This window comes from Oryzias melastigma, linkage group LG8 (assembly GCF_002922805.2).
Source record: "Oryzias melastigma strain HK-1 linkage group LG8, ASM292280v2, whole genome shotgun sequence".
Taxonomy (NCBI): Eukaryota; Metazoa; Chordata; class Actinopteri; order Beloniformes; family Adrianichthyidae; genus Oryzias; species Oryzias melastigma.
The window spans coordinates 20,533,434-20,550,854 of NC_050519.1; the positions used below are offsets into that span (position 1 = coordinate 20,533,434).

At 42.2% G+C, this 17,421-nt stretch overlaps 1 protein-coding gene across 2 annotated transcripts in view; it reads right to left on the minus strand.

Moving 5' to 3' along the window:
- Positions 1-17,421, minus strand: part of ntn1b (netrin 1b) — a 62,404-nt gene that overhangs the window by 44,318 nt on the left and 665 nt on the right. Inside the window, exon 2 of one of the 2 annotated variants that reach the window (XM_024272944.2) lies at positions 16,238-17,268. In XM_024272944.2, coding sequence (XP_024128712.1) covers positions 16,238-17,252 — 1,015 coding nt within the window. In that variant the 5' untranslated portion in view covers positions 17,253-17,268. Of the gene's footprint in view, positions 1-16,237; positions 17,420-17,421 lie in introns of those variants that run through there. The other variant, XM_024272945.2, reaches the window with a different exon arrangement.

Here is a 17,421-nt window from a genome sequence, read left to right on the forward strand (position 1 = left end):
AAGGCAGGATGCTGATGGATCCCTAGGTGATTCTGTGAATGTGGAACGCTTCGATATTTACAGTCATTTTGGGAGCAGTGTGCTGTAACCAGCGAGGTTTCGAATCCAATAAGTCAGGGGTGTCAAACTCAATCGCATGAGGGGCCAAAATCCAAAACACACCTTAGGTACGGGCCAAACATTTATTGAACACACTAAAATTAAATTGTTAAAACTTTAAAACCGTAACTTTTTAACATATTTATAAACTAGAGATATAGTATTACCTGTGATAATGCTAGTGTGAATGCTGTAAGCTGAATTTGACCGCTGAAGATTCTATGTGAAAACGCTGAAGCTGATAGCCAGTTAAAATATTAGCTAAAAACCAAATTAGATTAAAAAACTTGAAAAAAAATCTAAGTTAACAACTGCTAGTATGTAGCTAAAAAATAGCTAAACTTCAAAAAAACCTAAAAAAACTGAAAAAAATTAGACAAAACAGCTAGCACGTAAATAAGAACCTAACTCAAAAACAGCCTAAAAACTTTTAAAAGGTCTAAATTAGCCAAAACAGCTAGCATGTAGCTGAAATATTAGCATAACTACAAAATAACCTAACAAAAAATCTTAGTAAATGCTAAAATAGTCCAAAAAGCTAGCATAATGCCAATTTTTAAAACTTTAAAACTGTAACTTTTTAACATAATCATGAATAATAAAAAGGCAGGAATATTATTCCAGAATAAATCAACTTAAATCTTAAATAACTTTCAAAATTTTTCATCCATCCATCTTCTTGACCGCTTCTTCCCTTTCGGGGTCGCGGGGGTGCCAGAGCCTATCCCGGCTACTGAAGGGCGAAGGCGAGGTACACCCTGGACAGGTCGCCAGTCCGACGCAGGGCCTCAATCACACACCCATTCACTCTCACATTCACACCTAGGGGCAATTTAGAGTCACCAATGAACCTATGAAGCATGTTTTTGGACGGTGGGAGGAAGCCGGAGTCCCCGGTGAAAACCCACGCATGCACGGGGAGAACATGCAAACTCCACACAGAAAGGTCCCAGCCGGGATTCGAACCAGGGCCTTCTCGCTGTGAGGCGAGAGCGCTAACCACTTGCGCCACCGTGCAGCCCTCAAAATTTTTCTCTCCATAAAAATGTATGTTGTCAAAATTATACAAGTTAGAAATAAGCGCAAGATAACATCGGGCTGTCAATAACAATAAAATAAAATGATCTGGAGGACCAGATATAATTACCCGGAGGGCCGGATCCGGCCCCCGGGCCTTGCCTTTGACACAAGTGCAATAAGTGGTTCCTCGTTTGATTTGGGAGGAAATCGGGCACCAGGGTACAGCAGGGATGGAGACAGTGAAGAGGAGGATGTAGTGATCCATTCTGGAGACACCCCCACGGTGGTTACGTAGAGAAATAAATATGTAACTGGATCCAACAAGTGTTTTTCCCCTGAAGGCAGACTCATTATGTCTCACTGTTAATGAAAAGAAGTGGTACAATTAGCAGCTGACATTCCTGCTGTTTGGTGAGGGATTAAGCAGAAGTCACTTCTCCTTTGCAGGTTTCCTTTGAGGGCAGAAGCAAAGCTCCCTTTAGTGTGTCGATGAAGACTATTCATCTGTGAGGGATCCAGTTGTGAGCCGTGCGTAAAAAGACCCTCGTGTCGACAGCGCAGCGGGAAAGATGGTACAAGCCAAAGGAGCTTAGCCTCCCCTCCGCGGCAGAGATTCTTAAAGCCTTCTGGGGGGAGAAAGGGGCCGTGGCACTGGGGGTAAATGACACTGAGGAAGCGTGTTGTGTGTGGGCGTCTGCGCTGTCACTGAGCTGGCTGTGTCCGGTGGCGGCGCAGCAGGGGAGCTGGCCGGGGGTCTGAAGCTGAGCCGCGGAGCGTGTCACTCTCCTGGCCCATTAATCATTCCCAGCCTGCCCTGCTGCGGCCCCTCAAAGGGGGCTCCGTGTTCGCGCACTTGGTGGTCCCGATGCCACCCTGGAGGCCACATAAAGTCAGCTCGCGCGGGACAAAAGAAAGAGGAGCATCTGCACTTTTACAACCACAAACTTTCATTTCTTTATTAAAGCATCCCATAAGAAAGCAACAGCGAACTGCTCAGTGTGCCTCAGCCGTGCAGGATCCTCTCACTGCTTTTGTCAAGTATACGGCTTTAAATCCAGCAGCGATCTGAGTCAGAAAGACGATTTCCTGACATTTCCTTGACGCCTCACACAGCTGATGCATTACAGAGAGGATATTTGGATATTAATGCTAGCAAATCTAAGCCTTATGAAAAAAGTAAAAAATAAAGAAACACCACTGCAAAAAGAAAATAAAAGAAGAGTCAGTCACTTTCTGGTTCATCACAGCTTTAACAACTTTTTAGATCCATGGTTTGGAGGTTCATGAATTAAACTAACTCCTCTAAAAAACATCTTTTTCACATGTGACTTTTTGTCTCTAGATTCCTTTGTTTTAATGAATTGTTGACCTTTAACTAAGAGATTTTAACAAGTTTGCACTACTGACCTGGTGACATTTAACCAAATTAGTTGTGAAAATTGTCTCTGCAATTTTGCTTTGAATTAATTATTTTTGTAGTAAAATTAAATTTTCTTTTTAAAGTTTTTTTTTTTTTAAACGTCTAAGTTTATAGTTTACATCAGGCACATGGTTGGGCAGATGAGGGGTCCTTTGTCACATGATGGGCTATGTCCGATTTCCAACCTTAATCCCTAACTACTAAGGCCCAATCCGGTTTCTTCTCTTCTCACTTTCCCTTGGCCTTCCCCGCTATTTGAAGTGGCAGTTGAAGTTGAAGTCATGTCTGGGAATACTGTTTTTTAAATTTCACCCTCAAAAAGGAGGGGTCGAAAGTCCACCGCCGCGAGGGTAAACCGTGCTCAGACGTTTACATTTAAATGTAAGTAATGATTTTTTGTTGTAGCATGACTTTTTAAAGTTATAAAACCCCTTTTATGTATATTCAAGTGCTGGAAGCTCCGCGCTAATGTCAGCAGACCAGTGATTATTGATGACGTCGACAAACGAAAGTCACATCCGAATTATTAGGCCCCTTTTTTTTCATAACCCTCTGTTTGGAGGGCTAAATGAAGGGGAAGGGAGAAGGGAAGAGCTCAGATTGGGCCTTGGTCGCAGGAGCAAAAAAATGAAAAACCATACACATGTTGCTCCAGAGTATAAGTCACACTTTTGGGATAAAAGTGCACAGCTTCTGAACAAATCCACCCAGTCCGGCGTAATGCTGCACTCTCACCGAACGCCATTCACACGTGTCATTTCTTTGTCAAATTTGCATGCGCTCCCTCTTCAAATCTGCATCAAATTTGATGTTTAACGCGTGTCCAGAAATGTTCTTCAACGACACTGTAAAAAATGAAATATATTAAATAAATTAATTAAAGTTCTGTAATTTGTTACATTTAAAGGCATTTGTCGGTGTTAAAAATTATTCTTTCACCTGCATTGAACAGTTTTGAGGTAAAAATAAAATTTAAAAGTAAAAAGAAATATTTAATGAGGACTATTCCTGAGCAGGATTCGAACCCATGACCTTCTGAATGTGAGTCTGGAGCCACGTGGTGAAAACCTTTGGGGAGTGTTGGAGGTTTACAAGGTACTCAAACCCTAAATCAACTCTTTTTTGCTCTTTACATCTACAAATGACACTTTAAAGGTACTGCCTTTTTGGTTTTTGACTCATTCAAATGAACAATATGTAGACCCAGTATATGCTACATTGCGCAACAGTCAATCATAGATCTAAGCCACACCTCTGCCGCTCAGTCTGGCTCCACAAGCCCCGCCCCCTTTTTGGCATTTTTCAAATACGGGCTGAGAATGGAATAGGCCTCCAACTGCACTATTTAACTACTCTTTAGAAATACCAAAATCAAAACAAACAGCCCCCCATATTGCTATTTTGCAATTTATTTCCCCTGTTTATTATTAAAAAAGTTTAATCTACCTTAATTGAATTTTTGGGGGATTAAAAAAAAAACCCATCAGCCCACAGTGGGATTTGAACCAGCGACCTCTTGGTTTTTAGACCAAAGCTCTAACCACTAGGCCATCGGGGTGAGAAGCAATTTTGTGGTCAGAGTTCCTTTTAACACTGACAGGCTACGTGGTGAAAACCTTTGGGGAGTGTTGGAGGTTTACAAGGTACCCAAACCCTAAGTCAACTCTTTTTGGCTCTTTACATCTACAAATGACACTTTAAAGGTACTGCCTTTTTGGTTTTTGACTCATTCAAATGAACAATATGTAGACCCAGTATATACTGCATTGCGCAACAGTCAATCATAGATCTAAGCCACACCTCTGCCGCTCAGTCTGGCTCCACAAGCCCCGCCCCCTTTTTGGCATTTTTCAAATATGACTGAGAATGGAATAAGCCTCCAACAGCACTATTTAACTACTCTTTAGAAATACCAAAATCAAAACAAACAGCCCCCCATATTGCTATTTTGCCATTTATTTCCCCTGTTTATTATTAAAAAAGTTTAATCTACCTTAATTGAATTTTTGGGGGATTAAAAAAAAAAACCCATCAGCCCACAGTGGGATTTGAACCAGCTACCTCTTGGTTGTTAGACCAAAGCTCTTACCACTAGGCCAGAGGGGTGGGAAGCAATTATGTCATCAGAGTTCCTTTTAACACTGACAGGCTACATGGTGAAAACCTTTGGGGAGTGTTGGAGCTTTACAAGGTACCCAAACCCTAAGTCAACTCTTTTTGGCTCTTTACATCTACAAATGACACTTTAAAGGTACTGCCTTTTTGGTTTTTGACTCATTCAAATGAACAATATGTAGACCCAGTATATGCTACATTGCGCAACAGTCAATCATAGATCTAAGCCACACCTCTGCCGCTCAGTCTGGCTCCACAAGCCCCGCCCCCTTTTTGGCATTTTTCAAATACGGGCTGAGAATGGAATAGGCCTCCAACTGCACTATTTAATTACTCTTTAGAAATACCAAAATCAAAACAAACAGCCCCCCATATTGCTATTTTACCATTTATTTCCCCTGTTTATTATTTAAAAAAGTTTAATCTACCTTAATTGAATTTTTGGGGGATTAAAAAAAAAACCCATCAGCCCGCAGTGGGATTTGAACCAGCGACCTCTTGGTTGTTAGACCAAAGCTCTAATAGGCCAGTGGGGTGGAAAGCAATTATGTCGTTCCTTTTAAAAAATTAGTTTTTATTCAATTAAATTTTTAAGTTGAGTAAACCATGAACTCAAATTTTTAATTGCATGAATTCCAATGAATGATTCTCCTTTACTTCACTCCTCTATTTGTTATTACTTATTTTTATTAAGTTCTCTATGTTTCTGTTTGGTGCAGTGCATTCATGTGTTGTTGGAGAGTTTCCAGACTCCAGTTGGATCGCCTGTGCTCCTGTTCTTTGGCGTGGGCCTCGCAATATTGGGTTATATAAATAAAATTCAATTGAACTGAATTGAATGAAATGTAATCATTCAAAATATTACATATTACGGAAATTTAGTTAATTGATTCATTGTTTCACTTTTTTACAGTGTAGATGGCACTGCCAAGTGTGGAAACAGGTACCATCAAACTTTTGCCTCACGCTACATAAAAGCATTAACTGTATGTGTAATTTACAACAGACGGAAGACATGGATGACGTAAAGAGATCAGGTTTATTTATTTTTTAAGAGCTCTTCAAAAGCATCAGTAAGAACATCTCCATGTCTGTTTTAATCAGAGCTATTTTTTACAGCGATTTTTACCTAAATGATGGTGCTTTTTCATTAAGTTCAGGAGAAATGGGATCAAATTCTCATTTTTTTATTTTTTATTTTTTTTTGGCTGGCACTTCTTCTGCATTTCTGTCAGTGACAAATACAGATACACACACCTATAGTGCCCTCTAGAGGCCAACCGCTGTAGGGCAACCGGTTGTTAGTGGGAAAATAACAAATACATGACCCTATTTATGTTTTTAAAATAAGTCGTTTCTGAGAATAAGTCAGATCCCTGGTGAAATATGACAAAACATGCTCCTTATACTAAAATATTGTCTTCTGTCCTTATCCTCATTCAATAACTTTTTGTAAAAGTTTTGGAAAAGATCTATTAGTTAAAACTGTAAAATCTGCTGCTCAAATATCCTTTGAAACTGGCATATTACTATCAATAATCTGCCTCTACGGTTTTTGTGAACTTCTAAACAACAACACACTCACATGGATTAGGTTTCATGCTAATCAGCAGGAGATCCAACATCAACACCTGTGAAAGGTGGAAACGTTAAGTCAAAGTGTCAGCTCGGAGACGCGCCTCCTTAAGCAGAACAGAGTTTCTCAAGCTGCTTTTCAAGGATGGAGTGAAGCCTTTCTGGCTCCGAGCATGATGTCTGTGTTGAATTACGAGCTTAAGGAAAACAAAATCCCCTGAAAACATGCAGCTTTTACTCAAATGCCACAGGACTGTAGCAAAGCAGGAATCTCTTATTTTATAGTTAGTTTTCTTATGGTCCCCCAAATGCCCGTCTTTGTTTTATGGTCTGACTGCTCACGAAATCTCTCGCCAGAGGAGCACAGGATAAAGTTGCAAGGAAGGGCAGCAGGGCTTGGGCTACTTTCAGAAGTTTTGTTGTCTGTATCCGAGGTAGATTGAGGATTTTGGGAGAGGGTTCATGAAGCTCCACAGATCCTGCTGTCAGAGTCTGGACGGCCAATGGAGTCTGACGGCGCTGGAAGGTTTTACTTCGGATGTAGGGTTCGGTACAGGGGACAAACGAGTCTTAACTGAAACTCAATCCTGGATGTCTGTTTCAAAAAACACTGTAAAGTCCTTGAGCAGTTAGAAATGTGAGGGTTCCTCCACCCTCTGCTTTATCAAGATGAGCCTTCTGAGTTTGGGATTGTTTCCCAACACAAGGAAAATGAACAAATACATATTAAAAAAAACAATAAAAGCTCCCGAATTCATTTGTGATCTAGTTAAAATGTGTAAGCATTCATGGCTGTTTTTCATCGTGTTGCAGCTTTAAAGGCTGTGGAATGAGGGATATGTTGCATTAGTCACGGCTTTGTTGCTGCGCAGAAACAGGAAGCAGCGACAATATCAGTTTTGAGCTCTTTGGGTATTGAGAAAACACAAACTAAGACACAACTTCATTGAATGCAAGTTGGTTTAGGGAAAAAAAAACTTTAAGTTCAACTTATAAAAAATACATCAAGGTTAGGACAAGAATGTGATCTGAAAAGGCAGGAGAAGTAAGAGAGAGTTCCTTATTTAATCTTATCCTGGATCATGGAAGTTTTACATCTATGTTTTAACATAAACTTCATTTAGATACAGTATCCCTCTCAAACACATGAAGAAACAATTCAGTCCCATTCAAATGATTGATTGAATGAAAAAACAAAAGAAAGACACACTTATGTCACATTTGATTAATTAAATAAAGAGATTATTCAAGTAGATCAAGTAGAGTTTGCATGAAATAAACCATTTCTAATCTAATCTAATCTAATCTAATCAAGTTGCCATTTTTAGAGGGGAATTTAGACTGGAAATGTCCGTTTGTCCAGACCACGTCGTGAACTTTATATTTGGTCTGTATTCAAACTGGCACGTACTGGAGATTTCTGTTCTGGGCCAATGCTTGTAAACAGAACCATGTGACTAAAGATCTCTTCAGTCATTGGCCAGGAATTACGAGGTTGGGGCAAAGCTACCAGAGAAAGAATAATGGAAGTCCTACACCTTGTAATCCTTGTCTTGTCTGGATAGTTCATTTATTCCAACCTTTTATTTCACTGATCGTTTTTGAACGTCTTTATCAACGACAGGTTCAACACTTTTTCCAGCTACTTCCACGGTGGAGGCATGCTGCAAGATGGTTACTGAGGAGATGATGGATATACTGATAAGTCTTCATGACATATAGATAGTGAGGCAAACAGTGTGAGAAGTAATGTGTATCTGCAGTCATCTGACCACATTCCAGTGAGTTTCTGTTAAATCGATGCTCCACATTTATCCACAGCTCTCTGTTTGTATCACGTAAAATTCAGCCTTTAAACCTGAGGTGTCGCTGGTGACACTTAAACACAAAATCTTTAACATATTAAAACTTTTCAACCGTTAACACAATCAACATCATTCCAGCAGATTCTGAAGGAGAAAATCAAAGAACATAACACTGGAGCTCTGGTGTTAAAGGGTTAAAAGTTAAAGTAATGGTTCCTTTAAATTTTGAATGTTAAAAATTTTACTCCAGCTTTCACATTTTTGTGTCTATTTGACGTTTTAAGAGCCCACCGTGTGATTTTTTTTCTGGGTCAAATGTGCACCCAAAAAGGATCTGGAGTGCTGAAATGCAGGGCAGAAAACGACTTAAGGGAAAAGGTAGACGCAACTACAACATTTCAGAAATAATATTTAATTAAGAAGATTTTCTGAATGTCAAGACACAATTTGTATTTTAAACATTTCAAACTAAACCTGAAAATGAAGACCTGATCTTGATCGAATTACAGAAAATGTTTAAGAAAGGAAAAAGTTGTGTATCTCTTAACAGATTTTAGCAAAGCTTTAAAACTGATAATAACCATGGTTATTAGGACTGTTTCACCATTTATGCAGAAAAAGATCCGGAAAAGACACAATAATCCTTAAAGCTTGACAACTTTAATCTGCTGATTAGGATGCATCCTAACATGATTTGGGTTTGTTTTCATATTTGTGGCTTTAATTTGTGCCCATTTGGATCAAATGAAGGGAAAAAATGTTATTGATGGAATGGGAAAGTAATTCGTTTTTTTTTCTAATTGATAAACCAAGCAATGATCAGTTAGCCTGCCAAGTCTGTTGATTTTGAAACATTTCTTTTCCTTTCGGGGGGCTTTTGCAGTTGTGATTTGTGCTGAAGTTGCTGATTTACCTGACTGGCTCTTGAGTGTTGGAAATATCTCCTGTCTGCATGTGAGCAGCCTTCTAAAACACATCATCTATTCATCCATCTGATCCGTCTCTGTCAATAATCTTGGATTTCCATGCTCTATGCCAGAAGAAAAGCTCCAGAAATTTCTATAATCGGCATCAGTTTCCTATTATCCTCCTTCACATCTTATTTACTTGACTCCAACTTTGAATCCTCATAATGAGGAGCTCATATCTCCTGGTTTCTGCTTTAGTTTGTGGATCAGAACCTCTAAATAAGAAGTCCTTCATGAATCACTAAAACTGTTGGTTTGTTGTCATTTTTATCTGATGTTTTCTGAAATGTTTGCAGACGTGTTCCTCTTTTTTCACGTGCTGTCAGGACCATTAGACTGTTAAACAAAGTCTGGCTGATCATTTGGAAATAGCAGCTTGTTTTCATTATTGAATGTTCATTTGTGTTTAAACTTTGGAACCATGAAAACAGAAGTCAAATAAAAACTCAGACATCACTGTGGCCTCTGGCTTTTGTCTTTTATTAAAAGAAGATGAATCCCCACAAACGTATTTCACTTTCAAAAGTTAAAAAGAATGGAAATGCATGAATCTGTCCTTCCAGATCCAGAGAAGAGAGCAAAGACAAAGTAAACCTATCTTGATCTAGAAATGTCGTGGCTCTAAATCATTAAAAGCTCCTCATTAGATTCCAGTTTAAGTCTTTTTGAACAATAAGATGGACATTTGACCCTGCGACAGAAAGGTGACCCGTCTTGCCTTTGCCCAACAGTATCTGGGATAGGCTCCAGCAACGCTGTGACTCCGGAAGGGATTCAGAAAATCCTGGAAGATGGACATGTGGAGTTAGAGACCACACAGCTTTAAAAACCCCCTTCAATCATCTTTTGATCGATTTTCAAAGTGCTCCTTCCCCTCCCTCTCACTGAGAGTTTTCTGTTTACACCATCTAACTTACACTAACTTACTGCCCCAACCTAACCTTATTGGTGCAACAATAATAATAATCGAGCAGGGATGTCCAAATCCCGACCTTGGGGGTCGGTGTCTGACCTGTTCTCCAACCAACCTGCCATTAAAGCTTCTTATTGGTATAATACACCAGATTCAGGTAATCAGTAGCTGCTGAGACAGGATTTGTGGTGTGGTGATGAAAACACCCATCCACTGAGCCCCCAGGTTGCAGATAGGAGAACGGCCTCTATGTAGAGGTTACCGGCAAATAACAGAAAAAGAAGTCCTGGACAAAATGATGGGTTGCCCTTAGGCGAGGCAGAGCACCCGGAAGTCTCCCTGCCAGGGTTACGGTGAAGACTTCAGCAGCAGGATGTTGGATTGGGAATTCATGCAATGCCAAAACCTGGCTTCAGATTAAGGATTAAAACAAGTGGCACTCTGCCTAAATAATGGATAGGACCTACCAAGCCAAAAATGTGGTTACTGTGCTGATTACACTACTGCCCTAAGGTAATCTAGTATAATCGTTCATAGAAAGGCTGAAAATGAAGCGCAAACATAACAAGCTAGAACCTCCACGGTAAGTCGGTCAGGGATCACCAATAGCAAACCTGTGGTAACACCATCTCTCAAGATTGTGTAAAAGATGATGACTTTTCCTCAAACCTTACACGGAGGGGAGAGTTTGGTCCACAGACAGCACAAGCTATAAGATCTCAACCCTCAATGCTAGGACTCTCTGAGAGGATTGGCGGCTTGAGGAACTTGTGTCCTGTATGTCCAGCTGCGACATTGAGATAGGCACATTTACAGACCCCCAACTACTCGCACATGCCTCAAAGACACCGACGAGCTTGACAACTGTATGGGAGCAGTTTTCGTCCCGTCGTCTAACTGACATTGACCGGAAGTAAAAAGAACTAAGAAGAGACAGGATTTCAGTAGGAAGTCAGGCCTCGAGGCCTGGCTTTGGACACCCCTGATGTAGAGTAATATCGGAGCTATCCAGTCATACAGATTTGAGTCAGATTCCAGCTGGAATGAAAAAACCAAAGACGTATTTTCTACAGACCAAACATAGATTCTACATCACAAATACAATCGTTTTCAAATTGCATTTTTTTTAACGATTTAATTGAAGAATTACTCAGAAATGCAAATTTGACCACATTTTCTTAATATATGTCCTCCATCATCACAAAAATGCCACAAGAATATGTTAAAAACACCATTCTAATCAGAGTAGGACCATAAGATAAGGAAATGAGCTCTGATCAGCTCCAAACTGCAGAAGCCCATCATCTTTAGGATGCAATTGTTTGAGGGGATTCTCTTTTACTGCAATTTATAGTAGCATCTGTGTGGTCTGCAGAAAATATGTCGCTGGCCAAAACTTGATTTGGACTATTTATAATGAAAGATTTGACAGAAAAGTATCTTGCGGTCAGACAGCAAGAATCTCAATATTTATGTCCATATTTTGTCTTTTCTTCAGATTTAGGATTTGGAACGCACACTCTAGTAGGAAAAGAGGCACAGAGTGGGAAAGGCTCAATTTTGATCACATTTTTGTGACTGTTTGTGGAGAGACCTGCAGAATTTGATAGAAATTTCACACAAATGTACATAATTTGCATGCAAAATAGAAATTAAAAATCGATGCTGAAAATGATCAAGTGCTCAGTTCCACCTGCAAGCCACAGAGGCCGCCGTCTTCATCTCAACTGCTTGGCAGTCAGGATTTTCCCACAGTTCCCTTCACAGCTCATCAGTCAGACCGCAGAGGCGAGGGGAGGGGGGGCGGTGCTGTCAGGGGTCAGAGCTGCACTGAACACGGGGAGAATGCGAAGCAGCTGCTCTGGACACGAGGCCCGACCTGTCACCAGCTGTCTGTGCGCTTCCAGCTCGTTCCTTCAGAGGAGCTTTAATGGGTCGTGAAGACGACATGACAGCCCGCTTTGCTTTGTTTTTCCTCAACATATTTGGGAGGAGAAGCCACACACGCATGCCTCTGCAGCTCTGCTCGCAGACAGCAGACGGCTCACTGTGACTCGGGGGGGGTGTTGTCTGCGCCGGGACAGAGATGTGACCGCAGCCCTGCAGGTTCCTGCAGATTTCCAGAGTAAAGATCTGGTTTGCTGTAAAAGTGTCTTTGAATTAGGAGGAGTTTATTTCCCAAGTACATACAATTAGTTTGTGTTTGAGGCTGAATGAAAGCCTGTTCTTTTTACTCCAACCTGCTGCATGTTAAAGGGTCAGGGGTGTCCTATTATCTTTCAAAGCTTCTGCTATGAACAAAGCAGTGAGAAAAATGTCCCTTGTTGAAAAACATCTAAAAATGAGTGTGTGCTTGTTTTTAATTTTTTATAATGTTATCTTTAATATTAGGAGTACTGCATTTTTTAAATAGAACATGCTTTCACAGCTGAACATCCAACAAAATTACTTTCAGAAGATGTTTCATAAATTTTAAGGATTTAATGAGACAAATATATTTTTTTTGCTTCACTCTCATAAACAAATCATCAGCAGGAAATTGCAGGTTCAGTTCCTGCCCACACATGTGTTAAAGTGCCCTTGGGCAAGACACAGAACCCCACTTTTGGGTTATAGGTTGGCGCCAGTGTTCGACATCAGAGCCCCCATCAGTGTATGAATGTTTTTGTATGGGTGAACGGGACTGTGACTGAACAGAACTTTGGCCTTCTGAGAAGATTGTAAAGTGTTGTATAAGTATACACTGCTTATGCTTTATTTATTAAGACTACGATCACATATCCCAAAATGCCATCACATGGCAACCTAATTGCAAGCTTTTCTACAAATTCTGAAGGTGCCGCATGGGAGCATTTGTACTGGAGAGGCTGCAGATAGGGTGGCCACAGAGATTTTAAGAAAAAGTTGCAATTTTATGGCGACCAGACAATTCTATGACAGCGGTCAGTGGATGCCCACTTGGAGGTCCTGTGACAGGCGGATGGCAGGAAGGCAGCAACGTGATAGATGACTAATAGGAGGGTTTTGAAGGTCCCTAAAATCATCTGATGATCTGCCAATTTCAGCAAGAGGACCTGGCCGCAGAAACATGGCCCCAAGATGGTGCCAGAACACCGTTAGCTGGAATTCCTTGGCCGAAGCGCCAATGAAGTTTACGCTCTTCTCCTAGAAAAACACCGGAACCTGGTTACAGTTAATGTAAGGGATCGGGGTAGGTTACTGGTTACGGTTAGGGTAAGGGATCGGGGTAGGGTAAGGGTTGCATTTAGGGTAAGGGCTATGGTTAGAGTCCTAGCAATCATTTCAATAAGCTGAGTTGGTGGTCCTCAGGTTAGTTTGTCCACGGGTTCTATGGTGGCCCCATGTGTTTGCCCACACTGGCTTCAGGGGGCACTCAGTAGTCTCAGGAGCTCGCTGGGCAGCGGAGTTCACTAACTCGCTATGCTGTCTGCCGGGCAGCTGGTTAGTATAGGGGCCCAGACCACTGAGTTCCCAGCTAAGCCAGAACACTGATAGGGCTACCATGGAACTCAAAGGTCAAAGGTAAACCATATGGGGCCCACATTGAAATGTTCGTTGGGGTAAGTTTACAGTTAGGGTTACGGTTTGGAATCTTCTAGTATAGATGCCCAAATTCAGCTTACAGCAATAGTTACAACATTTTTGCTTCCGGCTAATGATGAGTTTAAAGTTGAGTTTGGGCGCCATCTTGCCTCCAACCAGGTCCATCTTGATTTCAGACCATCATCCCATTCCCATCGTTCGATTGTGAGAAATCATAAGGTAGCAGCTCGGGCACTGGACCAAAGCTGTTGACATTGCCCGGAGGTCGGTGATGACAGTGACCAACTGCCACCACTAAAGTGTCGCCCAATGATGTAATGACATCATCCGCACCTGACTGCCCCCGTCTATTCATGACCCCTCCAACAACTTTTATAAAAATCAGGCAGCGGCAGCTAATCTTGAAGATTCTGCTGATGCCTCCCCATCATGTGGTGGCAGCTGTATTTGTGACCATAGCATAATCCAGTAATCCAAGATAGATTCAGTTTAAAATCCAACAGGAAGATGACCCAACCTCCTAGAAAAAAAGGGTCAGTTGGGAATTACACTATTTGTCGGATTAATATTCAGATGCTTTTATATTCAATAGTAGGATGAAAAATGATCCGCTTTTTTTGGAGTTCATGAGTGACCATATTGGCTGATTTTCAGCCATTCAACCTTAAAAATGCTTTTATCTAATTTATTTAAACCTTATTTAAACACCACACAGATTAAACAGATCTGTGTGATGTTCTTTTACTCAGTTTTTGTTGTGATTCTCCTTTAATATTAACAGAAAAACCTGACTCTGGGAGCAGTTTTGAACCCGTAGTTCTTTCGTAGGAGGACGTGAAAATGAAAACAAATTGGTGCCAGAGAAACTTACCTGAGAAGTTTTATTGTTATTTACAGGGATTGAAATTCTAAAATGATGGCTTTTGTATACAGAAATAGTCAAATTAATAAATCCAATTGTTCGAAGTGATCCCAATCTATTGATAAAAAGCCTGCAGCTGTTTTATGTCTCCCTTTAATGATTCTGCATCCCTTCTTCCATGTCTTTACAAATGTTTTGTTCTTATGACTTCATGCATTCTCCTGCTGGCCTCCATCTCTTCATCAGCATCCAAGACTAACCCGCTTCCTCCTCTGACTCCAATCGGATTCCTCTGAGGAGACCTGAGCTGCTGGAGCGCTGCGGACACATTTTCCGCTTCTGCCTCCAGCTGATAGGAATGTCGGAAGGCTGATGCCAACACAAATGCCTCCTGACAAAATGATGGCAACCCCGCACGCGAAGTCATGGGAAATTGAATTTTTCTGACTTCCTTCATTCCTGCCACCAACAAGTGAAACCAATTCTCCCAGAACCGCATCTCTCTTTCTCTGCCTTCCCTCAGAGTTTTCTGCGTCCACGCCACTGCAGGGTCCCCTCCCCCGAGTCTTCCTCTTTCAGGCTATAAGGTGTCAGACCACCCTTCCCTTTTATTTCCTCTGTGGAAAGGTTTTATCTGATGACACCACTTGCACAAAAAACAAGAAAGGGGGCCTCCCTGTGACAGAGAGATGGATGTCGCGGCTGACGCGCTTTTGTTTCAGTGAAACGCGCTCACATGCGGGCGAAGGGCGGAGGCCAAAAGGAACAACTTGTTCAATTGTTCCGTCTGGTTGAGCAAACCATGGCAGTGTCGGGCATCTGAGTGAGGCTGGTCTGTGTTGATAGAAACCCCCGCTGCTCTGTCCAAACAAAATCAGCGCTGGAAAAAAAATAGGTAGAAAAAAAACGTATTTTTTTGTCTTCCTCTCCAAAAAGTTTGTTGCCTCTGAAGTGGCAGTTTATACTCGACGTGCCAAAATATGTCAAATAAACCGCCCTAATCGGATCTCCAATCTGGAACGGCACCTGCTTAACACAACACGCGCAACCCGCCAGCGCGCCTCTGCGCAGCTGCAGGCTTTCCCTTTCGCATTAAGGCCAGGCGGAACTACAGATCCGCGCGTAATTACGCATTCAGACTCTGTGGTTTTGTTTGTTTAAATTTTTTTTTTTTTTTTTTTTTGCTCAGATCAATTAAAAACGTTCATTTGATTGACATCACAGCAGAATTTGTAAAACGAAAAACAAAAACTGACACCATATATGTGAACAAATAAACAGGAGAATTCTGCTGTGGCTTTATTTTTACATGTATTTCAGTATTTGTAGTTTAAGAAAAGTCACCAAAATGCAACATAAAATATTATCAATTTATAAATCACTCAGCTTTTGTCCAAAATTATTTTAAGTTGTTGAAATAGTTAAGATTTAGTCACATGACCCTTACTTTATTTTTTTTTTCAGTAAGAGTTGAAACTCTAAAACACACAAAACTCTTGAAAGTTCAGCAAATTGGACCCAAATGCATAAATTTAAGTCATTAATATGTTCCTTTTTGTTTTGCTTTTTGTTCCTAGTTGTGCGTAAAAACGCAGCGTTTCGTGCGTAAAAATGCACCTTTAGCTTCACAGTACATTTTTGTTCATTTTATGTGTCCTTCCAATTTTTTTTTCATTATAATAAGTGTTGTTTCCTTTTATTGTTTTTGCGTTAAAGCGTCCATATAAGCAAACCGGATTTTTAGTTTCTTCTTAAATTATTAATTTGGCTCCACGTGGATTTAACTCATTTTTAAAATGAAAACAAGAGTTGAAAATATTTATAACATCTAGTTCCAGGAGGTTTGGATGAGGAGAATAAAAGAAAAGGCCTGGAGGCAGGAAAACGCGCACTCACCCACGCACTCGTTGGCCTCCCTGGCCGTGGCGCGCTGCCACGGCCGGTCGTAGTGGAAGGGTTTGCACCTGTCGCACTCGGGTCCCGCCGTGTTGTGCTTGCACTCGCAGACCAGATTCCCCTCTCGGTCCTTGACGCACTTCGACGCGTGCCCGTTGCACTTGCAGCGTCCTCCCACCTGCAGGTCCGACACTGCGTAAAAGTAGGAGTCGCGCGCCAGCTCCGAGTCGTCCTCGTTCTCGTCCCCGAAGGTGTGAAGCCGACTGAAGATCACCTTGATGTCGGTGGCCGTCACCCAGTCCTGCAGCACCGGGGAGTTGTCGAAGTCGTGCGCGGACGGCCGGCCGTCCAGAGTGCTGAAGGCGATGAGGCCGCCGGTCAGCGGGTGCATGTCCGTGTGCGAGTCCGTGCAGATGGCCTCCTGCTCGTTCTGTTTGGTGATGGTCGCCTTGTTCTGCCGGTTGTACATCTTCTTGCACTGAGTGGAGTAAAACTGAAAGGGCACCCAGGACTTCCCGTAGTCCATGGACTTGTAGATCGCCATGGACTCGGGTCTGGGTGAGCAGAACTGCAGGCTCACATAGGTGACCTCGAACTTTTTACCCAAAGACAGGGTGAGCGTGACGTTCTGCGGGAACTGCACGTAGGTTTCGGACTGCCAGCAGGTGAGGTTGTGCGGGTTGTTGAGGTCAGTCAGGTACGCGGGCGGATGCGCCTTTTTGGGGTCGTTGGAGTCGCAGGTGTGACAGTCCCGCGCGCGCTCCTCTCCCTTCTCGGAGACCACGCAGAAGCGGGCGGCCGGGTTCCCGCAGGTGCTGGACACGCGCACGTCCTTCCCGAACGCGGAGTTGACAAAGTCGGGGATGCACCTCCGCGGGTTCCCGTTCTCATCGTAGCAGGGGTCCGGAGGGGAGGACTGCGCCGCGAACATGCTCAGCCCGTATCCCGCGAGCGCGCCTGTGCTCAGCGCGGACACCGTCAGCAGGCTGATCCAGATCTCCCAGATCCTGGTCATCGTAATCCGAGCGCCGCTGAAATGCAGCAAAGACACAACGATCAGTTAATAGATGCAGACAAGCGCGAGGAGAGCAGACCTACAGCCGGAACGCAGGGAGGATGAAACGAACATGAGGAAAACCGGGTGCGTAAAGGCGCAGAGCCGGGCATGAGAGATGCTAAATGTG